At 42.5% G+C, this 25,393-nt stretch overlaps 1 protein-coding gene across 4 annotated transcripts in view; it reads right to left on the bottom strand.

Moving 5' to 3' along the window:
* Positions 1–25,393, bottom strand: part of ACSBG1 (acyl-CoA synthetase bubblegum family member 1) — a 78,079-nt gene that overhangs the window by 35,320 nt on the left and 17,366 nt on the right. For all 4 annotated transcript variants that reach the window (XM_074966086.1, XM_074966084.1, XM_074966083.1 and 1 more), the window contains 2 exons: positions 22,541–22,623; positions 757–974 (listed from right to left, as the gene is read on the bottom strand). In XM_074966086.1, coding sequence (XP_074822187.1) covers positions 757–974; positions 22,541–22,623 — 301 coding nt within the window. The remainder of the gene's footprint in view (positions 1–756; positions 975–22,540; positions 22,624–25,393) is intronic.

Below are 25,393 nucleotides of genomic sequence, written 5' to 3'. Positions count from 1 at the left end.
CAACTTTTGTTGGCATTATTTTCTTTTGAACTCTTTCTGAAAAATATGCACTAGTTTCTAGAACATAATGAAAACTAACTAACATACTTGACATTTTAGCATCCAAAGATAATCTAAAGACCATGCCAACACTCTGCATCACAGACTCTAAAAAAATAGTCAGCCAAGACTCCTATATTGCTCCTTTTCTTTTTACTCTTGTCTCCCTGATTGTAACTGCTTTCACAAGCGGAGTCTCACCTATTGACTTTGCCACTATTTCTGCCAACACCTTTGCAAGAACAGGCATCAGTGCCATCTGCTACCATTGAAAATATTAGTATCTGTCTGATATACAACTAAAATAGTATAATAAATATAACTATAACAATATAATATATTAAATAGAAATATTTACTCATTTGCCTCTCATTGCCTTGGTCAATCATAAAAAAGAAAACTGCTAGGCAATTCAGAGATTTAAGAGACATAACTTGTTGGGGCCATCAAATATACGGTCCTTAAAAGGAAGGTAAATCCCATGGGGCATTCCAGGATGAAACTCATCCTCTACTATGGGTTGAGGGGGTCTCATTAATATTTGAATGGTACAGTTACTAGAGATTTACTTCAATAAAGGCTGTTATGCAGAACACGCGACTGCTACTCTTCATAAAGACTGAAAACCCACAGGAATGTTTTCATGCTATGACCTGTAATAAAAAAAAACCTGTATAACGAGTATGGGTTTGGATTGTTGTTTTTTTAAACATTTACCTTCAAAAAGCTTTTGGCTGCTTTCCAGGAAAGATTGTAATACTCTGCAAATGTGATCTTTTCCCATTTTCCATTCTTTTTGCTGGCCATAGCATTGAGAGGCCCATATTTATCCACAGTCTCTTTGAACATCTGATGAACTGTTATTGGAGTTTGTGAACATGAGTGATCTATTCTCAGCTTGACCACACTATCAGCAAATGTAGTCCATAAAGGCTCTGAAAGGCAAGTTATTATCAAGATAGTAGATCAGTGAAAAAAATAGTGTGTGATCGTGTAATTAAAGACTACTATTATAATGCATATGCATGAAGGATCAAATTAAGGTTGCATGGGCAACTTCAATTCAATTCAATTCTAAACTTCTGCATCCTTGACTTTGCAACCTTAAAGTTCTTTTAACAGAGGGTATATTTTTTAAAAGTATAATTTCCTAATTTTTTAGAAAACTTAAAATTGGAAAAAAAAGTCATAATGTAGAACCATATTCACCCTCCACCTGATTCATCAGCAGAGTTGCGATCTTTAGAGCCACAGCACAGTCCATTACGACATGCTAATGGAGTAACTGGTAGCAGCAGATGGCTGTACGTGAACATGAAACTAGAAGGGGATGGATACACACTTTGGATTTAACTACACAGGGTTCAGTCAATCCTTTTTGACAAGCGTCAGGTAACTCGCAGAACGTAAGTCACACCTATAGTGCGCACACAGAACATCTGTTCCATTTTCAGTTCACATGGTGTGAATACATGGCAGTGGTTTGCTGAGAACCGATGGCATAATGTTTTCGGTGAGTATCCCATGGTCCTTTATTTTGCAGCTGACCAACATGCATCCTAGAATTGTTTCTGCTGTGATTTGTGGGAAGCCAGGTGATTTCATGGTTTTTTTTAAATCCCATGTTTCCACTGTCTTCCCCCCATATATCCTTTCTGGGCAATTTCACAGCATTTTTGAATTGCTGTCTTCTGGCATGGACCCAACAATGCTCCGTACTGCTATGGTGACAAACACAAATATGCAGAGGCTGGTTGGGCTGTATTACAGCAGCCATAGCCAGATGACTTCAGCAGCGGACTTTGCCCAACACACCACTGAGCAGATGATGTGGGAGCAGGAGACCATTCTGTGGCAGCCGCAGCAGCTCCTCCAGCTGCAGAAGAACACCCTGAGGCAATGGCAGCAGGATGAAGAAGAAGAGGACAATGCCAAGTCGTTGGAACTAGAAAACTGGTTCCTGGATCTGCCACGTGGCATTCAGCACTGTTTCAGGGCCTGGGAAACCAGCATGGATTGGTGGGAGAGGATCGTTTTGCAGACCTGGGACAACCAGCTGTAGCGAGAGAATTTCAGGGTGGGAAGGACTACCTTTTTTGTAATCTGTGCAGAACTGACCCAAAGCTGCAGATACAAGTACTGTAGTACCAACATGCAGTGTGCCATACCCATAGAAAAGCAGGTCACCATTGCCATCTGGAAACTGGCCACCCCAGAATGCTACCGGTCTGTAGCCAGCCAACTTTGCATGGGGAGATCAACTGCTGGAGCCACTCTCATGCAGGCCCTATGCCACTGATAAGGTGCTGTCCAGCCAGGTCATAAACTGGGTAGTGCTCCAGAGATTATTGATGGCTTTGCATGGGGCAACTGATAGAACCTATGTGCCTAAAATTTGACACACACACCCCAGCATGCCCCCTCCCATCAGGATGCAGAATTTATAAACAAGAAAGGGGTATTTAACCCTGGTTGACCACCGCAGTAGGTTTACAGACATAAGTGCAGGCTGGACTAGAAGGGTCCACAGTGCTAGGATCTTTCAGAACACCGTTCTATTTAAATTAATGGGAAAAGGACTGTTTTTCCCTGAGGACTACTGTGGACATTAATGGTGTAGACGTAGGTCCAGTTATTCTGGGAGACCTGACTTATCCTCTGATGCCCATTATGGTCCTTTGGATGATAATTTAAGTGAACTAGAACATACTGTCATCAATGAAATATAGTCTGTGGATACTCATACCTCGATGTCTCTGTCATGCAGTCTGGAGTGGCTCACAGCTGTGAGTGCCTACCTCAGGGAGAGTGTCAGAAAACAGGGCAAATACCCCAAATTGGTGGTGTATTCTATAATTAGATTTTACCAAGCCAGTAACAACTGTGAACTTCTGGATCACAGTTCCAGTCTTACCATGGAGTCAAAGACACTACCCTTAGATGCCCCAGTCTATCTTTCTACTATTTTTCCATTGAGACAAATGGAACTTAGTGATAAATGGTCACTTACACCAAAGATCACACCACATTTAGGTTTCTCCCAGTTCCAAGAGACCAGTCACTTTCCCCAGATCAACCGGTACTCTAGATCTTACAATAAAGAAAATATATGTAGCCAATCCATAAAAAACTATCTAAAGGTTTATTAACTAGGAAAAAGAAATAAGAAAGTTATTTACAGGTTTCAGAGTAGCAGCCGTGTTAGTCTGTATCCGCAAAAAGAAAAGGAGTACTTGTGGCACTTAGAGACTGACCAATTTATTTGAGCATAAGCTTTCGTGAGCTACAGCATCCGATGAAGTGAGCTGTAGCTCACGAAAGCTCGTGTTCAAATAAATTGGTTAGTCTCTAAGGTGCCACAAGTCCTCCTTTTCCTTTTACAGATTAAAGCAACCAAACATATACACACAAATAAGTTATCTAAATCCTAAGAGTGCCAGAGTTTTAGTGATCTATCAATTCAAAGTCTCTTTCAGGATGGACCCAAGAGGCAGCCCCAGGGGATCTCTGTCTTCAGTCTCTAAACCTGTCAGAGTTCAAACAGCCAAAAAGATGGAAAATGTTCATGTGACTTTGTTTTATTTTTCATTCAGCTTCTAAGACACAGGGCAAGCTTCCTTGCACATAGTACTTCCTGGTGCAATAGGGCCATTAACGAATCTTTTTTATTGTGATGTTCCTGGATGGCCCAACTGATTTTGACAGTCCTTTGGGATGGGCAGGGAACAAGTCCCGTGCCTGGGTTCACAAGTTCAGAGCAAACATTCTCAAAGATATAAAGCAAAACGTACATGTTTTCTTATAACATGGAATACCGACATTGCATGTGAGAGTAATACATGCAGCAACTTACAATCATTTCGTAGAGTCCAAATACTAAATACATTCTTATAAGATTAATACCTATTTTGAGCAAAATTAACATACAGGCAAACTGATCTGGTTTCCAGCTGTGAGTTTGTTAGGTCTTAGCTAATGCCTGCAGTCTGGCTGGCAGGTAGCCTGCCAGCATCACAGTGTCCTCATCAGAAGCTATTTCATGTCAGTTAGAATTGGAGTCAACTCTGAGAGGAAGTATCTGATATTCATTTTGTTTTTTATATACTATCAAACAAGATTCACAGAATGGAAGTCAGTCTGATCTCTTCTTAATACTATGTTACGTTTGGCATAGGCCAGTAAACAGTAGGTTGCTATTTGGTATGAATTATTATAAATGCTTACAGCAATTTTTGTTATAAATACTTCAAAACAAACAAAAGAAACAAAATAAGCTCTTTGCACATGCCAGAGCTTTAATGCTTTTTCAGTCTGATTGCTTTACAAGGAAGCAAAGGAGAAAGCAAACTTTAAGCTAGTTTGCATGACTTGCTATGAAACTTTGAGCTTTTTTCACGATATTGGCTCATAACAAAATATTAAGATTCAGGACTAAAAAAAAATGAATTTATTATCTGATCTATCTTGGCATCTGGAAAACTGCCAGATGGTGGAACAGCCCAGTACATGCACAAGTAAGCAGGGCCTTTCAGTTTCCTGACAGCAGGATATATTCCCACTCCCGTGCTCCAACTGCTGTCATTGAATAATCTATTTTTTTACTTTCACATCAAATCTCACCTGGGGTTGCCAAAGAACTGACCTATCCTTTTCATGGGAAAGTCACAGATCTAGCAGTTGATGGGTCAGGGGAAAGGGAGGAAAAAGATTAAGCTGTGACTGTGTTCTTCCATAGTTCTTGCACAGTTGTTTCATTCCCAACAATGACTCCACATATGCCAAAATTGAAGCTGACAAGAAGTCAATTTCACAGTCTGGACATGATGGCTTCCGAAACCACATTTGTGTACCCAGCCAGATATGTCCAAAAATGGGTGGAAAAGCGATCCAGAGCAGCATAAAGACTCCATAAAGCTGGCATAGTTGATATCCTGAGTATTCCATAGCAAAAGGGGATTTCCCAGGTGCGGTAGAGTCAGTGTGGAAGGCATAGTCTGGGGAAAGAGGATGTGGCCAGAGAGCAGCTGCACTCTACTGCTAGGGAAGTTGGGAGCAACTCAGAGCAGTCCTGAGTCCTGGAGCTGCTCTAAATTGTGCCTCCACCAAACCAGTCTTCAAAATGCCTTAAGATAGGGAAAAATGTGGGACAAAGATCCAAAATGAGGGGCACATAAAATTATTCTTGCAAAAACTTAAAATGTTGAGGGATTCATCCCTTTAGTGTAAACAGGCTATAACTTCAGTTCCATGATTCTTTAGTTCTGATGTAAATAACTTTCAGCAATAAAAGTGAGGGTACACCAGATAGGTATGCAGCATAGCTAGCTTGGGAACTAAGATGATCAATGCCTCTTGAAATAAGGTACAACTGAGATATATGGATTGAGGAGTCACAAAGGTAGCATAAAACCGACTTTGCTCCCTTGGTTCCATGCTGAGCCCAGCTTAATCAGACCAGAGGATACAGCCTAGCTGTAGAGAATTATAAAAATTACAGATAAAGGTAAAAGTAGAGAATAAAGACAGACTGCACAGGAAATTAAGTTAATGAGACTTTTCAAGTTCACAAGAAGTGAAGGAGGATGTGGGGCCTCAAAGAGAAGTCAGCAATCACTGATTAAAAAGTGTTAAACATTGCTTAAAAAGTTAGTCATTTGCTACCCTGTCTCATGAATTGGCTCCAAATAAAGAGTAAAGCAGAATGAAAACTGAAATAAGCTGTGGCAGATAGCAGACAAAGGACCACTGCATAACAAAACAACACAACAATACAGCATTTCTTGATTAGAAATTTGCTCTCGTTCTAAGAAAAAAAGCTTGTAAGACTATGTGGAACAGTACCAGCTGGTAACCCCTGCCATAATATTTAACTAGCATATCCCACATTAATCATAAGGCAGCACCACACAACTGTGTCATTTCAATTTACCTAAGAACATAAGAACAGCTATACAGAGTCAGACCAGTGGTTCATCTAACCCAGTATCCTGTCTTTCAACCGTGGACAGTGCAAGGTGCTTCAAAGGGAATAAATAGAACAGGCAACCATCGAGTGATCCATTCCCTGTCATCCACTCCCAGCTTCTGGCAATCAGAGGCTAGGGGCACCCAGAGAATGGGGTTGCATCCCTGACCATCTTGGCTAATAGCTATTGATGGACCTATCCTCCATGACCTTATTTAATTCTTTTTTTAACCCCGTTATATTTTTGGCCTTCACAACATCCCCTGGCAATGAGTTCCACAGGTTGACTGTATATTGTGTGAAGAAGTATTTCCTTTTGTTTGTTTTAAACCTGCTGCCTCTTAATTTCATTGGATGACCCCCTGGCTCTTGTATTATGTTGAGGGGTAATAACACTTCCTTATTCACTTTCTCCACATCATTCACGCTTTTGTAGACCTCTATCATATCCCCTCTTAGTTGTCTGTTTTCCAAGCTGAAAAGTCCCAATCTTTTTAATCTCTCCTCATACAGAAGCTGTTCCATACCCTTAATTATTTTTCTGCCCTTCTCTGTACCTTTTCCAATTCTAATATATCTTTTTTGAGATGGAGTGACCAAAAATCATTGGAGATTTTTAAAAGCAGGTTAGACAAACACCTGTCAGGAATGGTCTAGAATGATAATACTTAGTCCTGCCATGAGTGCAGGGGACTGGACTAGATGACCTCTCGAGGTCCCTTCCAGTCCTATGATTCTATGAAAACGACACACAGTATTGAAGGTGTGGGATTACCATGGATTTATATAGTGGCATTATGATATTTTCTGTTTTATCATCTATCCCTTTCTAACATTCTGTTAGATTTTTTGACTGCTGTACCACACTGAGTGGATGTTTTCAAAGAACTATCCACAATGACTCCAAGATCTCTTTCCTGATTAGTTGTAGCTAAATTAGCCCCCATCATTTTGTATGTAGAGTTGGCATTATGTTTTCCAATGTGCATTACTTTGCATTTATCAGCATTGAATTCCATCTGCCATTTTGTTGCCCAGTCACCCAGTTTTGTGCCCCTTTGTAACTCTTTGCAGTCTGCTTTGGATTTAACTATCTTGAGTAATTTTGTAATTTCTGCAAATTTTGCCACTTTTTTGTTTGCCCCTTTTCCCAGATCATTTATGAATATGTTGAATAGCACTGGTCCCAGTACAGGTCCATGTGGGACAACACTATTTACCTCTCTCCATTCTGAAAACTGACCGTTTATTCCTATCCTTTGTTTCCTTTTAACCTGTTACTGATTTATGAGGACCTTTCCTCTTAACCCATAACTGCTTACTTTGCTTAAAAGCCTTTGGCAAGGGACCTTGTTAAAGGCTTTCTGAAAATCCAAGTACACTGTTTCCACTGGATCACCCTTATACATGTTTGTTGACACCCTCAAAGAATTCTAAGAGATTGGTGAGGCATAATTTCCCTTTACAAAAGCCGTGTTGACTCTTCCTCAACAAATTGTGTTTATCTGTGTGTCTGATAATTCTGTTCGTTACTATAGTTTTAACCAATTTGCCTTGTTCTGAAATTAGGTTTACCGGCCTGTATTTGCCAGGATCACCTCTGGAGCCCTTTTTAAAAATTAGCATCACATTAGCTATCCACCAGTTATGTGGCACAGAGTCCAATTTAAATGATAAGTTACATACCACAGCTAGTAGTTCTGCAACTTTATAGTTGAGTTCCTTCAGAAATCTTGAGTGAATACCATCTGGTCTTGGTGACTTATTACTGTTTAATTTATCAATTTATTCCAAAGCCTCCTCTACTGACACCTCAGTCTAGGACAGTTCCTCAGATTTGTCACCTAAAAAGAATGGCTCAGGTGTGGGAATCTCCCTCATATCCTCTGAAGTGAAGACCAATGCAAATAATTCATTTAGCTTCTCCTCAATGGCCTAATCTTCCTTTAATGCTCCTTTAGCACCTTGATCATCCAGTAGCCCCACTGATTGTTTGGCAGGCTTCCTGTTTCTGATGTACTTAAAAAAATTTGCTATTAGTTTTTGAGTCTTTAGCTAGTTGCTCTTCAAATTCTTTTTTGGCCTGCCTAATTATACTTTTACACTTGACTTGCCAGAGTTTATACACCTTTCTACTTTCCTCTGTAGGATTTAACTTCCAGTTTTTAAAGGATGCCTTTTTGTCTCTAACCACTTCTTTTGCTTTGTTATTTAACGATGGTGGCACTTTTTTGTCCTCTTACTATGTTTTTACCCCAAATTAAATTGAGTCACTACTATGGAGTTTTTAAAAAGTTTCCATGCAGCTTGCAGGTGTTTCACTTTTGGGACTGTACCTTTTAATTTCTGTTTAACAAGCTTCTTCATTTTTGTGTAATTCCACTTTCTGAAGTTAAACTCTACTATGGTGGGCTTCTTTGGTGTCCCTCTTCTCCATAAGGATGTTAAATTTAATTATATTATGGTCGTTATTACCAAGTGGTTCAGCTATATTCACCTCTTGGACCAGATCCTGTGTTCCACTTAGGACTAAATCAAGAATTGCCTCTCCCCTTGTGGGTTCCAGGACTAGCTACTCCAAGAAGCAGTCATTTATGGTGTCAAGAAATTTTATCTCTGCATCCCGTCCTGAGGTGACATGTATCCAGTCAATATGGGGATAGTTGAAATCCCCCTTTATTATTGAGTTTTTATTTTTATAGCCTCTCCAATCTCCCAGAGCATTTCACAATTGCCATCACCATCGTGGTCATATGGTGGGAGTATATTCCTACTTCTATAGTCTTATTATTCAAGCATGAGAATTTCTATCCAGAGAGATTTAATGGTACTGTTTGATTCATTTAAGATTTTTATTCTATTTGACTCTATGCTTTCTTTCACATATAGTGCCACTCCCCCAGCAGCACGACCTACTCTGTCATTGCTATAGATTTTGTATCCTGGTATTACCATGTCCCATTGCTTATCATCATTCCACCAAGTTTCTGTGGTGCCTATTATATTAATATCCTCACTCCTTTTACTGTTTCCTTCTCTCTCTCTCTCTCTGTCTCATGTCCTTAGCTAGCTATTACATGATACTAATCTCTAACAAAGGGAGCTTGTATGTCTAGTTTTTAGAGTAGGGGAAGGACTTCTGAGTTCTATTCCCAGCTCTGTCACAGACACACTGTATGACCTAGAGCAAGTTGTTTAACCTTTATGTGCCTTAGTTTCCCCATCTGTAAACTGAGGATAATAATCATTATACCTCAGAGATGTAAAGCTTGTAATGTGCTTTGAGATCACTGAGTAAAAGGCACCAGAAAAACTGAAATTAGTAATCAAGATGAAGATTGATGTCAAAAATTTCAACTGTAATGAAAAATGGAAAATCAAGGAGAATAATGACCAATACTATCCCCAAGGATACATCTACCACAGGCTATAATAAAATAAAAAATATGATTATATCAAGTGGTTATAGCGTGTCTGGACTCATAGGTTCTCTTTCAGTTCTGCCAACTAACTCACTGTATGACCTTGGGTTTAACCTCTTTGTGGTTTGGTATATCTGTAGAATGAAGATAATATTATTTGCCTACCTCAAAAATGCTTTGATATGTTCAAAGCATGGATGCACAATAGAAGTACAAATTATTTTTACAAGGTTGTCCCTTACAGCCCAGAGAAGTTCGTCTTCAATTATTTATTTATATTTTATGCTGTCACTCTTGCGAAGTCTAGTGTTGCCTGAGACATAATTGTGAATCTGTGCTCTGGCAATGTTTATTTTCAGTCTGATGTAGCAAGTTAGTGCAAAAAACAGTGCATACTACCTGCTGTATAAATATCAACAGAATAGGAAGGGTTATTCAAAGACAAGACTGGAAATTCAAATTAACATTACTTTGAATAAACATGACTCCAGTAGATTTGTGCCTCCACACTTCACTTGGGACACTTTCCAGAGATGGCTATCACACAGCTCTATGAAGCAATGTTCCCAAGACTAATACAAGAGCAGAAGGAAATAGGCGGTAGTCAGTCATAGCACAACAATTCCAGTGTCCTCTGTCAAACTCTTTTTAAAGCATCCAGCACTATTAGACATTTTATGGGTATACATTACAAAACCAAATATTTAAAAATTGTGTGGAGAGTCCTCTATTACAGCTTGCTGTAGAAGTGCCATAATCTGGAAAGTGTCTCTATTCCTGGAGTCACCGAATCATAAAATGGTGTCAATCATTGCTGATACCTGCTAAAGATTAAGCATGATTTGCAGAATGCTTAAACTCTTAGTGACTTCCAACATGATACCCATACTCTTTGAATGGATTGGATGACACGTAAAACCTAAGAGCATCTTGACATCCTGCAAGGCCAGAACAATCCTGACCCAGGAAGCTTCAGGAAGCAGTTAGCTTGATGAATCATCTGCTCAAGCAGGACATTCTAAATCAATAAAAAGAACAGGAGTACTTGTGGCACCTTAGAGACTAACAAATTTATTTGAGCATAAGCTTTCATGGGCTACAGCCCACTTCATCGGCTGCATGCAGTGGAAAATACAGTAGGACGATTTTATATACACAGAGAACATGAAACAATGGGTGTTACCATGCACACTATAACGAGAGTGATCACTTAAGGTGAGCTGTTACCAGCAGGAGAGAAAAAAACCCTTTTGTAGCGATAATCAAGATGGGCCATTTCCAGCAGTTGATAAGAACGTGCGAGGAACAGTAGGGGGGAAAAACAAGCACGGGGAAATAGTTTTACTTTGTGTAATGACACATCCACTCCCAGTCTTTATTCAAGCCTAATTTAATGGTGTCCAGTTTGCAAATTAATTCCAATTCAGCAGTTTCTCGTTGGAGTCTGTTTCTGAAGTTTTTTTGTTGTAATATTGTGACTTTTAGGTCTATAATCGTCTGATTTGTGTCCATTTATTCTTTTATGTAAAGACTGTCCGGTTTGGCCATTGTGCCAGCAATGCCCCTCTGCCATGTACAAATCAGACGTCAAGAATTATAACATTCAAAAACCAGTCAGAGCAACACTTCAGTCTCTCTGGTCAGGCTGAATTGGAATTAATTTGCAAACTGGACACCATTAAATTAGGCTTGAATAAAGACTGGGAGTGGATGTGTCATTAGACAAAGTAAAATTATTTCTCCGTGTTTGTTTTCCCCTCCTACTGTTCCTCACACATTCTTGTCAACTGCTGGAAATGGCCCATCTTGATTATCACTACAAAAGGTTTTTTTTCTCTCCTGCTGGTAATAGCTCACCTTAAATGATTGCTCTCATTATAGTGTGCATGGTAACACCCATTGTTTCATGTTCTCTGTGTATATAAAATCGTCCTACTGTATTTTTCACTGCATGCATCCGATGAAATTGGCTGTAGCCCATGAAAGCTTATGCTCAAATGAATTTGTTAGTCTCGAAGGTGCCACAAATACTCCTGTTCTTTTTGCGCGTACAGACTAACACGGCTGCTACTCTGAAATCTAAATCAATAGACGCTCTTGTCCTATATACTTGAACCATCAGGGAGAACACTGAAAGATACAACCTCATGTCTATGTTGACAAGATGCAAGACTCAGGGTTTCTTCTCCACCAGTCATAATCTTTATTGTCAGTTTAATTCATTTCTCCTATCTCTTGGAGTTGGTCACTTAGGAAGTTGTTGATTATGCAATTATGGGTCTCCTGCTGCTACATATCACAAGCACATAGGAGAAAGAACAACTGTATTGTGTTCTGATTTTCAAGCAGGTGAAGAAGAGCTGGATTTCTGGAGCAGATTGACTCCTTGTTGGAAGAAAAATTAGGCAATACAGAGCCAGAATATGTTTTTTCTAATCTACTGTATTCATGGAGATAGCAAAAGCACATCTTTAAGGGAAGAGAACATGTTAGCAACACTTCTAGATTCGTGTCTCAAAAGAAAACTCCAAATTTCTACTCACTGCAGATGTGGTATATAGCTCAACAGTTCTCCAGAAACAAGTGTTAAATATCACATTACTCTCTTTATTATCCACAACAACTAAAATGTACTTCAGAACATTCCCGGGACTCATTTTGCTCTTACTTGTACAAGTTTTACACTGGCTTTGGTGGGGTTACTTCTGATTCACACCAGCATAACTGAGAACAGAATCAGGCTCACCGAGATTAGGCTGAGTCACTGCAGTGCTATGACATATTCTGAGGACCTGGAGACCGGAAACCAGGTCTGCAGAGCCTGGGGTAACTAATATTTCCACAGTACCACCAAGAGGCCATGGTCAGGGAGCACTGTGGAGAATAGGTGCTGCAGGAAATACCACCTATGAGACCCAGAGTGTCTGTATCCTGCTGCCTTCTGATTGGACAAGTGCCTCCACTTAACCCCAGGAGTTGCCCCAGGAAGTTGTTTGGGTAACCACACAGATCTTGGCCTGCTGCAACGCCAGACTTTGCCTTGTCTCCTGATCTCTGACTCCAGCCTGACTTCAACCCAGATTCCTGCCTTTTGATTCTAACCTGGTACTACCTCTGATCTCCAGCCATAGGTGACTGGTAACGCCTGGGTGGGTGGTTGGGCACAATGGCAGAACCTCCCTCCCCTTGTCACCAGAGCCATGGTCCACTTCCTGGTGGCTGCCAAGGTACCTTTCAGCAACACCCTCTTGACCATGGCACCCCGACCACCGCCTCTTTGGTGGTTGCCTACCCTTAAGACCAGCCCTGCCATGGTTGGCCTTAGGGAAAATGGCACCCTGGGTGAACTTATATTTTGGTGCCTTAGCCCCCGCTGCCTCCCCCAGTCCCGCATCCATCCCCTGCATTGCCCCTGGCCCTTGCTGCCTCCCCTGGTCCCTTACCCATCCCCCCAATCATCCCTGGCCCCCTTTACCTCCCTGGGCTCCCCACCCACTTCCCTATTGCCCCAGCCCCTGCTGACTCTCCCAGACCCCCCACCTATTGACCCTGGCCCCTACTACCTCCCTGGGCTCCCCACCCCAGCCCTAGCTCTCCTGGGCCCTGCTGCCAACCCTCTCCCATTGCCCCAAGTGACACCCTGAGTTTCCTTCCGTTCACACCAAGCAGGTAACTGCAGCTGCAGGCTTCCCCGTGCCCCCTCTGGCACAGAGCTGTGCTGTCAGTCCAGCCTCACTTCTCTGCTCTGGGTGACAACTAGTAGGGCTCAGCAGGAGCGCTTACTGCTGGTGCCTTTCCCAGACATGTCCCTTCAGCAGTACTCAGCCCAACTCCCATCCTGGCAGAAATCTGGGGTGGCGTGTGACCCCATATGCCCCCCTCCGCACGTGTCGCCTATGCCAGTCTCTGACCCTGACCTGACTCTGACCCTGACTCTTGTTTATGGACCCTGGCCTTGCAATTCCTCCAAATCTGGCCTAGTGACTCCTGTCCCTGGTGGGTAGGCCTCAGGCCAGCTCTGACCTGGTCTAGACATGACTGCCTACATCCCAGTCCCTTATATGTGTATACAGCTATATGAACTTGAATACTCTTTCAGTGTCTAATGTGACTGCTTGTAGAAAAAGAAAAACTGAAAATAGCTCTGCATCCTGGAAAATAAACCAAAGGATTCTAAAGGAGCTGATTATTCCATTTCCTAGAGGGCTTTGTAAGAGCAGCAGCAAATGAAAATAACTTTTCTGCTCCCACATAGCAGAGGCACGTGCTGACATTGAAAGAGCCTGGGAAGGAACTACGGGCTAAAGGCTGAATAAGATGATTATTCATTTTCAGAAAAGCAAAATAAGTACCATGCATAGTTGAACTACTATGCATAGTTTCAGAGTAACAGCCGTGTTAGTCTGTATTCGCAAAAAGAAAAGGAGTACTTGTGGCACCTTCGCGACTAACCAATTTATTTGAGCGTAAGCTTTCGTGAGCTACAGTGAGTATGCATCCGATGAAGTAGGCTGTAGCTCACGAAAGCTTATGCTCAAATAAATTGGTTAGTCGCGAAGGTGCCACAAGTACTCCTTTTCTTTATGCATAATTTGAAGATCAGATTGTATTAGGGTATGTCTACACTACGAAATTAGGTCGAATTTATAGAAGTCGGTTTTTTAGAAATCGGTTTTATATATTCGAGTGTGTGTGTCCTCACAGAAAATGCTCTAAGTGCATTAAGTGCATTAACTCGGTGGAGTGCTTCCACAGTACCGAGGCTAGAGTCGACTTCCGGAGTGTTGCACTGTGGGTAGCTATCCCACAGTTCCCGCAGTCTCCGCTGCCCCTTGGAATTCTGGGTTGAGATCCCAATGCCTGATAGGGCTAAAACATTGTCGCGGGTGGTTCTGGGTACATATCGTTAGGCCCCCCGTTCCCTCCCTCCCTCCGTGAAAGCAAGGGCAGATAATCGTTTCGCGCCTTTTTTCCTGAGTTACCTGTGCAGATGCCATACCACGGCAAGCATGGAGCCCGCTCAGGTAACCGTCACCCTATGTCTCCTGGGTGCTGGCAGACGTGGTACTGCATTGCTACACAGCAGCATCAACCCATTGCCTTGTGGCAGCAGATGGTACAGTACGACCGGTAGCCGTCATAGTCATGTCCGAGGTGCTCCTGGCCACGTCGGCCAGGAGCGCCTGGGCAGACATGGGCGCAGGGACTAAATTTGGAGTGACTTGACCAGGTCATTCTCTTTAGTCCTGCAGTCAGTCCTGTTGAACCATCTTATGGTGAGCAGGCAGGCGATACGGATTGCTAGCAGTCCTACTGTACCATCTTCTGCCAGGCAGGCAAGAGATGAGGATGGCTAGCAGTCCCACTGCACCGTCTTCTGCCGAGCAGCCATGAGATGTGGATGGCTTGCAGTCCTTCTGCACCGTCTGCTGCCAGCCAAAGATGTAAAAGATAGATGGAGTGGATCAAAACAAGAAATAGACTAGATTTGTTTTGTACTCATTTGCTTCCCCCCCCTTGTCTAGGGGACTCATTCCTCTAGGTCACGCTGCAGTCACTCACAGAGAAGGTGCAGCAAGGTAAATCTAGCCATGTATCAATCAGAGGCCAGACCAACCTGCTTGTTCCAATAAGAACAATTACTTAGGTGCACCATTTCTTATTGGAACCCTCCGTGAAGTCCTACCTGAAGTACTCCTTGATGCAAAGCCACCCCCTTTGTGGATTTTAATTCCCTGTAAGCCAACCCTGTAAGCCATGTCGTCAGTAGCCCCTTCCTCCGTCAGAGCAACGGCAGACAATCGTTCCGCGCCTTTTTTCTGTGCGGACGCCATACCAAGTCAAGCATGGAGGCAGCTCAGCTCACTTTGGCAATTAGGAGCACATTAAACACCACACGCATTATCCAGCAGTATATGCAGCACCAGAACCTGGCAGAGCGATACCGGGCGAGGAGGCGACGTCAGCGCGGTCACATGAGTGATCAGGACATGGACACAGATTTCTCTGAAAGCATGGACCCTGCCAATGCATTCATCATGGTGCTAATGGGGCAGGTTCATGCTGTGGAACGTCGATTCTGGGCTCGGGAAACAAGCACAGACTGGTGGGACCGCATAGTGTTGCGGGTCTGGGATGATTCCCAGTGGCTGCGAAACTTTCGCATGCGTAAGGGCACTTTCATGGAACTTTGTGACTTGCTTTCCCCTGCCCTGAAGCGCATGAATACCAAGATGAGAGCAGCCCTCACAGTTGAGAAGCGAGTGGCGATAGCCCTGTGGAAGCTTGCAACACCAGACAGTTACCGGTCAGGTGGGAATCAATTTGGAGTGGGCAAATCTACTGTGGGGGCTGCTGTGATGCAAGTAGCCCACGCAATCAAAGATCTGCTGCTATCAAGGGTAGTGACCTTGGGAAATGTGCAGGTCATAGTGGATGGCTTTGCTGCAATGGGATTCCCTAACTGTGGTGGGGCCATAGACGGAACCCATATCCTTATCTTGGCACCGTCATTGTTGCTTCACATTCATGCATTCTTTATTCATTCATCACACAAATAGGGGGATGACTACCAAAGTAGCCCAGGAGGGGTGGTGGAAGAGGGAAGGAAAATGCCACACAGCACTTTAAAAGTTTACAACTTTAAAATTTATTGAATGCCAGCCTTCTGTTTTTTGGGCAATCCTCTGGGGTGGAGTGGCTGGTTGGCCGAAGGCCCCCCCACCGCGTTCTTGGGCGTCTGGGTGTGGAGGCTATGGAACTTGGGGAGGAGGGCGGTTGGTTACACAGGGGCTGTAGTGGCAGTCTGTGCTCCAGCTGCCTTTGCTGCAGCTCAACCATATACTGGTTTGATCCTCCAGCAGCCTCAGCATTGAATCCTGCCTCCTCTCATCACGCTGCCACCACATTTGAGCTTCAGCCCGCCACTTACTCTCTTCAGCTCGCCACCTCTCCTCCCGGTCATTTTGTGCTTTCTTGCAGTCTGACATTATTTGCCTCCACGCATTTGTCTGTGCTCTGTCAGTGTGGGAGGACAGCATGAGCTCAGAGAACATTTCATCACAAGTGCGTTTTTTTTTCTTTCTAATCTTCACTAGCCTCTGGGAAGGAGAAGATCCTGTGATCATTGAAACACATGCAGCTGGTGGAGGAAAAAAAAAGGGACAGCGGTATTTAAAAAGACATTTTATAAAACAGTGGCTACAGTCTTTCAGGGTAAACCTTGCTGTTAACATTACATACATAGCACATGTGCTTTCGTTACAAGGTCGCATTTTGCCTCCCCCCACCTCATGGCTACCCCTTTGTTGTACAATGATTCCCGAGTACGTGTTACTGGCCTGGAGTGGTAAAGTGTCCTACCATGGAGGACGCAATAAGGCTGCCCTCCCCAGAAACCTTTTGCAAAGGCTTTGGGAGTACATCCAGGAGAGCCACGAATGCCAGTGCAAATTAATCCTTTCACATGCTTGCTTTTAAACCATGTATAGTATTTTAAAAGGTACACTCACCGGACGTCCCTTCTCCGCCTGCCGGGTCCAGGAGGCAGCCTTGGGTGGGTTCGGGGGGGGTACTGGCTCCAGGTCCAGGGTGAGAAACAGTTCCTGGCTGTCGGGAAAACCAGTTTCTCTGCTTGCTTGCTGTGAGCTATCTTCTTCTTCGTCCCCAAAACCTGCTTACGTGTTTCCTCCATCTCCATTGAAGGAGTCAAACAACATGGCTGGGGTAGTGGTGGCTGAACCCCCTAAAATGGCATGCAGCTCATCATAGAAGCGGCATGTTTGGGGCTCTGACCCGGAGCGGCCGTTCGCCTCTCTGGTTTTCTGGTAGGCTTGCCTCAGCTCCTTAAGTTTCACGCGGCACCGCTTCGGGTCCCTGTTATGGCCTCTGTCCTTCATGCCCTGGGAGATTTTGACAAAAGTTTTGACATTTTGAAAACTGGAACGGAGTTCTGATAGCACGGATTCCTCTCCCCATACAGCGATCAGATCCCGTACCTCCCGTTCGGTCCATGCTGGAGCTCTTTTGCGATTCTGGGACTCCATCATGGTCATCTCTGCTGCTGAGCTCTGCATGGTCACCTGCAGCTTGCCAAGCTGGCCAAACAGGAAATGAGATTCAAAAGTTCGTGGTTCTTTTCCTGTCTACCTGGCCAGTGCATCTGAGTTGAGAGTGCTGTCCAGAGCGGTCACAATGGAGCACTCTGGGATAGCTCCCGGAGGCCAATACCGTCAAATTGTGTCCACAGTACCCCAAATTTGACCCGGCAAGGCCGATTTAAGCGCTAATCCACTTGTCAGGGGTGGAGTAAGGAAATCGATTTTAAGAGCCCTTTAAGTCGAAATAAAGGGCTTCATCGTGTGGACAGGTGCAGGTTTACATCGATTTAACGCTGCTAAATTCGACCTAAAGTCCTAGTGTAGACCAGGGCTTAGAGGTATAGATGGGTGATGAACTCAGAGCACTAACTGAAACCAATGTGGAACTAAAAAACGACCCTTTCATATTGGTTTTTTTTTAAATGCACTATGACGTAGCAAATTGTATATGTAGATACACTGAGCCCATCAGCAAAGTAAATGACCATTTCATCTCAAAGGGGTTAGCACAACTAAGTGCATCCTAAAATTCCTTGGTGTAGTAGATGGCAAGGTTTGTGTGTCCTCTTCTTGTAGCTCTGATTGCTCCTGCCCCCTTTGGCAATTTTCTGTGTCACTTTTTCCCTACTGAAGCATGACACTGATTAAGATTACTTGTCTGGATTCTGGGGACAGCTGGCTGAATCATTCCCTGCATATTAGAGCTGGTTAGAATTTTTTTTTCCCCCCTGAGGAAGGATTTTTTCCCCCAAAGTATTGAGAACCAAAATATTTTGATTCAGATATGCCTTTTAGGAACTGCAGTTTGGGTGCCTCACCACCCCCCCCCCCCCCCCCCCAATTCTTCTCTGTGTGCTGAGCTCCCTGCTTGGATTAAATTTCCTGGGATGTACCGTGGTCTCTCCCTCTGGTGGGGAGGCAGTGCTTCATGGAAGCCTGAGCCTAGAGGAGAATGGGAGACATAAGGCAAATGAACAGCAGCTCTCAAGGCACCACAGTGGCAGATCCAAATACAAATATTTCAGTTTCCAAGCAGTTGGTTTTTCAACGACAACAAACAATTTCCCATGGAAAGTAGATGCTTTTTATGAAAAAAATTGTTTAGCTGAAAACCCAGTTCTCCAGGGAAAAACAGTTTCAATAAAACAAATTTGAGTAGCCGTCTAAATTATTTATTTTCTGACCAGCTTAGCTGACTTTGTCTACAAGTCATTCAAGAACTGATCCTGGTTTATACAAATATAGGTATCATGCACAAATTTTGCTAAATAGTTTATATGAACTTATGACAGCCTATAGGCTTTCTGTAAACTGTTTACTGACTATTTGCTATTCACTTTTCATGGTGTCTGACTGAACTCCTATGACACATAGTATTGTTTCCACTGCCTGATTGAATGGCTGAAAATTTTTTAGACAGAGTAACAAATAGAAAATAATGCAATTTCTGGCACAAATTTTCAGCCATCCAATGGCTGAGTGTCCGCATGCTGGTGAATAACTATAAGCCCCCCAAGAAAAATAGGGGAGTGAATCCTCCATGTTTATTCACAAAAATATTTACAAATCACTTTAACTCTGGGATGTAAATGATTCTGGGGTGCAGAATTCTGACATTCAAGTGAGACAGATTCTGGGATGGATATAAGACCCAAAGGTGACTATTGCACATGGTTCAGCAGAAACAATTGATAGACTGAGAAACTGAGTGTGGGACTGACCGATGGAGGAGCGATCACAACAGTTCCAAGCTCTATTCTGGGATATCCCATTAAATGCATCACCCTGAGCAGTTGCTTAGTTAGCCTATGCCTAAAACCAATCCATATGTACCTTGTAAAACATTAACATTCATGATAAGCCTGATGATTCTGCAAAGTGCTAAGGATATTTGACTCTAATGGGACATGACCGTGCTCAGCACTTTCAGGAGGTGCTCCTCATCAGCCAGGATTCCTCACTGTTCTGAAGTCCTCATTTTTGCTAAGAGTACAGTCATGTGAATCTCTAAGAATGCAAGAACTCCAGCTTGACCAATGTTCTTTCCTCCTGACATGTCTCGCCTCTGAAAATCAGTCCACTTATTGATTTTATTGCCTACAAATGAAGTTACGTGCTTAAGTTTAAGGAAAGGAGTTTGAAAGTCTGGGACTTTGACTTCTCCCTCAAACTTCCTCTTATGTAGAATAATGGAGATGATAAATCACGATTATTAGGCCTTTGAGTTCCATATGAATCTGAATAAATAGCAGATGTCATTGAGCAGCAATAAAGTAAAATATTTTCCTGTGTGTTTACTCTTTCCATAGGCTCCAGAAACAGTAGAAGGATTTTAAAAGGTGTGGGGAAAGACCACACATACGCAAATAAACAGCTGACGCACAAATACTAGATCCCCATGCACATGCTTGTCAATTAGTGAAAAGCCTGTAAGATGAAAAGCACTGCATATATCATAGTACTTTGTACATTTATATAGGTGTGGAAGGATTAGATTTTTATCCATAAATGTTAACAAACATCATTTCACTGTACACACACAAACCAATGACAAAATATTTTCATCAATGATCACTGAAATTTACAGATAGGCAAAGAAAGAAATGCTGCTTGAGAACATATCTGAGTCTGATTTAAGGCTATTTACTTTGTCTGTTTTGACATGTGATGTTGACAATTTGTATTGTAACGGTTATAAAGCTTTAACTTTTTGAATCGCACCATCCCCCCCTTAGTTCCTGCAACTGTGAAAATAGAAAAAAAATGCTTAAATAAACATTGACATTTCTATTGAAAATTACACTAGAACATCAGAGTTACGAACTGACTGGTCAACCATACACCTTATTTGGAAGCGGTAGTACACAATCAGCCAGCAGAGACCAAAAAAAGCAAATACAGTACAGTACTGTCTTAAACATAAACTACTAAAACAATAAGGGGAAAGCAGCATTTTTCTCCTGGATAGAAAAGTTTCAGAGCTGTATTTAGTCAGTCAATGTCCAGTTGTAAGCTTTTGAAAGAACAACCATAACATTTTGTTCAGAGTTATGAACATTTCAGTTATGAACAACCTCCATTCCCAAAGTTCTACTGTATACAAGAATAAAAATCTAATTCTGCCAAACCCATATTTATAGCATCTTTCATCCAAGGATCTCAGAGCATGTTACAAGCTTTAATTAAGTTGGACTTATGACACACCTGTGGAGTAAGAATTATCCCCATTTTATGGTGCGGGAAACCGAGGCCCAAGAGAGCAGTAAGAACAGGATCGGGCTGTTAAAGTCAACACACATTTTAGTATGGACTTGAATAGGAGCAGTATCTGGCCCAGGGAAATTGGGAAGGGATGCAAATAAGTTAAAAACAAATCTTATAATATTATATTAGTCAATTTGGATGGCTTCTTACAACTGAGGTAAATCAGTAGTAACTCCACTAAAGTCAGTTATGTTGCACCAATGTAAAACTGGCATTCATGAGAGGAGAATCAGGCCAATTATGTTAGAATTGGACCCCATTCTCATTCTACTTACGTAAGTTTTAAACCAGTAAGCAACTCTCACTGACTTCAGTGGCGTTACTTGGATTTACATCGGTTCAGTGGATATCAAAATCTGGGCCTGGCCCCATTCTGTAGACAGGATAGAGTGGATCTGCTGGCTCAGTAATAGAAAATGAATCCATCTTTTAATCAGCAGTTTTATCCCTCAAGGTTATATTTTTGAACTTCAGTGTCCACTGATTACAACAAAAGAAAAACTCTCTACTAAAAAACAAACAGGATTCCCTCCTACTCTCTAGGTATACAACCTAGTCCTAGACAGTAACAACTGTGTGTGGTGCTCTCCCTTCTTAAAGGCTTTCTTCTCTGACCATGTGACTGTCATTATAGTTATTTCCTATATAACTTCTGAGAACATTCTTGAGCATTCAGTCCCCAACCTTCTCTTGTGACTCAGCACTTGTACTTGTGTATGATCTCAAAACACGAAGTTTGTTATCTGTCAAGCAGAAAGTTAACATGGACTCTGGACCCTGCTACAGGTTCATTGACACAAATGGCAAAACAAAACAAAAACTTACATAAGGCCCTGATTCAGTAAAGTATTTGGACAACTCGTGCTTAAAGTCAGGTGCATGTCAAGTACTTAGCCGAATCAGAGCCTTAGTAACTATCAATACATGTAATGTGTGTCCCAAAAGGTCCTATCAAATATTTCTGAACTCTGAACATTGGACAGTTAGCGACCACATTTGACTATTCTAATTTGTAATTGGCTTTACAGAATGAATCTGCCAGCTGTCCATGGCTTTGTTAAATAAAAACCCTTTTCTGTGAGCCTAGAATGGCTTTTCTGTAGCTAAAAATCTGCATACAAGATTCCTGTGGAGCACTTCCATTTCTTCATCTTACAGTCTACTGTTATTGCCTAATACATACAATTCTGTAAGGGTTCCTATTATTTCAAAACTTGTGAACAGGCTGCAGCGGCAAAGCTAACAGGGGACCCTTGTGAGATTCTGCCTACAATTAGATTAATTTTTTTCACTTTTATGTAGTAATTCTCCCAAAGCCAGACGAAGGCCACTCTGGAGCCTGGTGAAATTGGTCAGGTCACATGGGTTTACACAAACCTCCCAGCAGTTTTGAGTCACCCTGATTTATCACAGTTACAGTTTTATTTTCATTCTTCATCACTCCTCACCATCCCAACAGTCATGCATGTGACACCCAGCCATGAACTTTATTCAGTACAATCTGCAAGAATATACAAAGGCCAAACGAACACACTAGTAGGAGATTACTAGAAAAGGATCCCTTAACTATGGAGCAGCTACCACTACCCATAATATGGTATTAATGCAAATTTCTCTCTCAATTCAGGTTTCTTCCCTATTTAATAAATCATGCAGAATATCATGACTTCTCCAGTCACTACTATCACTGGAACAACTGAAACAAGCGGTAATGCCCCAAGTTTTCAAACAAATGTCCTTTATTTGCTTACCTGGGGGTTCTTTGCCTTTATCTTGGATCTTCTCAGAAGAAGTTAGTGATTCTTTTGAGATGTTCTGTTTATCTGTCAGTGTTCTAAGACAAAAGACACAGTTATAAAAAAGTTATCTATAGCGTACCTTTAAAAATCAGCTAGTAAATACTACATACTACAAAAGGGAGAGATTACATGGCTCCTGGGAATGGGGAGCCTTTTCACCTCTTGGTCACTGTTTCTAATATGACCACACTAGTGACTGAAAGCATTTCTTATCTGATGGCTGATAATCTAAACCATGTGAAATGAGAGTACGAAATCTCAGGCCAAATCTACTGAATAAAGTTAATATCAAATACATCATTACACTGGGCACTAATTGACCTGTTGTTGGCAGTCACAGCAGAACAGACATGAATTGTATGAGTATAAATTGTGAGCATGTTGGTGATACAGTATGTGGAAGATTTCACTGCTGATATCTGTAGTATATCTGTTAAAGGGATTAAAAACAAGGGGCAGAGACTCTTAGTTCCAAGTACTATTAATCTAGCACCTGTTACAAACAATTTAAAAAAAACTTTGTCAAAGCAACAGAATCTTTATCACAAGGATGAAGTTCACCCCTCCACAGAAGTTTGTTGCAGGGTTGCAAACAATGTATACTCTATATTCGCCTTTGCACACACGTAAAACACAATGGCCACTGGAACAAAAACCAGCTGGCTACTTCAAGTATTAAGGGTCGTTTGAGCCTTTAAGTCCCTGCTCCAGGAGGCTGACTCAGGCACAATGAGACTGGTCCTCCATTGCATCACGCTTGTGTAGTCCTTGATGTTTGTGCCAGGTGGATGCACAATGCTATAGAATCAGAATTCTCCCCTCATTACACCAGTGATAGCATTGTAAATGAGTGGAGGCTTTGAATTTGGGAGCTTTTTATGCCCATGTTGCACAGGTGTAAATGATGGCACAAGCTGCAAGGCACTGGAGAATCAAGCCCATTGCATCACACTTGGAGAAGTTGCAGCATCTGCTCTCCTGTGTGCCTAGCCAGATCTGCTGGCTGGCATAGTTGGTATAGTGCAGTACTTTGTAAAAATTGAGGTGAGCAACAATGCTCATATTTATACTTTAAAAAAAAAACCCACCGACAATCCAAATTGGGAGCAAAAAGCTTTGGTGTCCAATGATTCATGAACATTACTAAAATGGTTTTAGAAACATTAGAATAATGCCAGTATTACTTTTCTCCTACTGCCAGATATTCCAGGCAGCAGTGCAGGATTCCCATCACTGAGAAAGAGCTTATGGAGTAGCTAAACCTCAGCAGCCTGCAGAGTCTCCATGAGCAGAACTCTTAATGGTCAATGAGTGAAGCCTTTAGAACAGTGTTTCTCAAATTCAGCCACCAGTGGTTTTTCTGCAGTCAGAGATTTCTGGGTGGTGATTTGCGGGGGCAAAGCAGTGGCTCCTCCTCCAGGGCCACAAGCAGGGGTTGGCCCCTGCCCCCCTCTGGAGCCACAAACACCAGAGGAGCAGGCAGCCGGTGTGAATTCCCCAGCTTCCTGGGGACAGTGAACTCGGGCTTCAGCTCTGTGGTGGTAGGCTCCGGGTGCGGAGCCCTGGCCACGTGGTGGCAGGAGCCACAGTGCTGGCCCTGGGCTCACCCCTCCCAGCATCACCTCTGGCCCCTGTTGCCTCTTTCAGGCACAGGCCCCATCCCCAGCCATGGGACCCCAGGATCCGGTCGAGGAGCTTCAGGCTCCGGACCCCAACCACAGGTACCAGCCCTTGGCTCACCACCCCACCCCATCACTCCTAGCCCCCGCTGCCTCCTCTGACCCCTCATTCATCCCCCCATGACCCTGCTGCCTCCCTACCCACCTCCCTATGCAGGGCTTAATTTGTCCCCACCTTGATGGGGCTGAGTAAGTCTGCTCGTGAAAATTGATATTTGTATGTTTGTTAATATCTCTCTTCACAGCAGACTTAGTAGCTAGATGGGAGGCTGTGAAAAGGAATAACAAACATACAAATATCAATTTTCACAGCAGCAGACTTACCAGCTAGCAAGTTTAAAAAAAGCAACCAAAAAAGCAAAAAACAACAACAGAAGACAAGAATGTGCAATGCACCTTATTTGTGTTTCTATTCTGTTTAGGTTCAGTGAAGACTAAAGATAACTGCATATTATTTTTATTATTAAGCCTTCAAAAATACCCTACATAAATAAATTATAATGATTTGGACACGTATATGTATGTCTATTTATTTGTTTTTCCTAAAGTTAATTAAGAATTTTAGGAAAAATTGTCAGAGCTGCCACCAGCAAGAGTTGGTGGCTGCATTTTGAGGCCACCAAAAAATTTGTTGTGAGAACCCCTGCTTTAGAAGTGACTGACTGCACAATGTAATATATTACAGAGAATTTTTAAATAGCTTTGTGTATTTCCGATTTTATTAATATTTCAAATTCTAAACTGAGTTACTAAGAATCTCTTAACCCTACTCCATTCTTACCCTCTGGACAGAGCCACGAGGAGAGCATGGAGGGAAACACAGGCTAGTTTTTTTAAAGGAGTAGCAAAAACCCATTCCTCTGTACATGCGCACACACACACACACACCCTGAAAGCAGTATGAACTGTACAGGCTTAGCACCTCCCTCCACCTCTGCAGGAACACTGGAAGCACTCTCCGCCCCACACAACATAATAATTTTGTTTTAAAAGTCAAATGAACCCAAAAAAAACCCCAACAATGCATGAGTGAATTTCAGTCTACCCTGAGGTACCCTGGTCATGTAGCACAAAGTCATTGTTCAGTCCTACTGTTCACTGCCTATCTCAGTGACTAATATCATTT

This window comes from Natator depressus, chromosome 10 (genome assembly GCF_965152275.1).
Source record: "Natator depressus isolate rNatDep1 chromosome 10, rNatDep2.hap1, whole genome shotgun sequence".
Lineage (NCBI taxonomy): Eukaryota > Metazoa > Chordata > Testudines > Cheloniidae > Natator > Natator depressus.
This window is presented reverse-complemented; position numbering and strand designations above follow the sequence as displayed.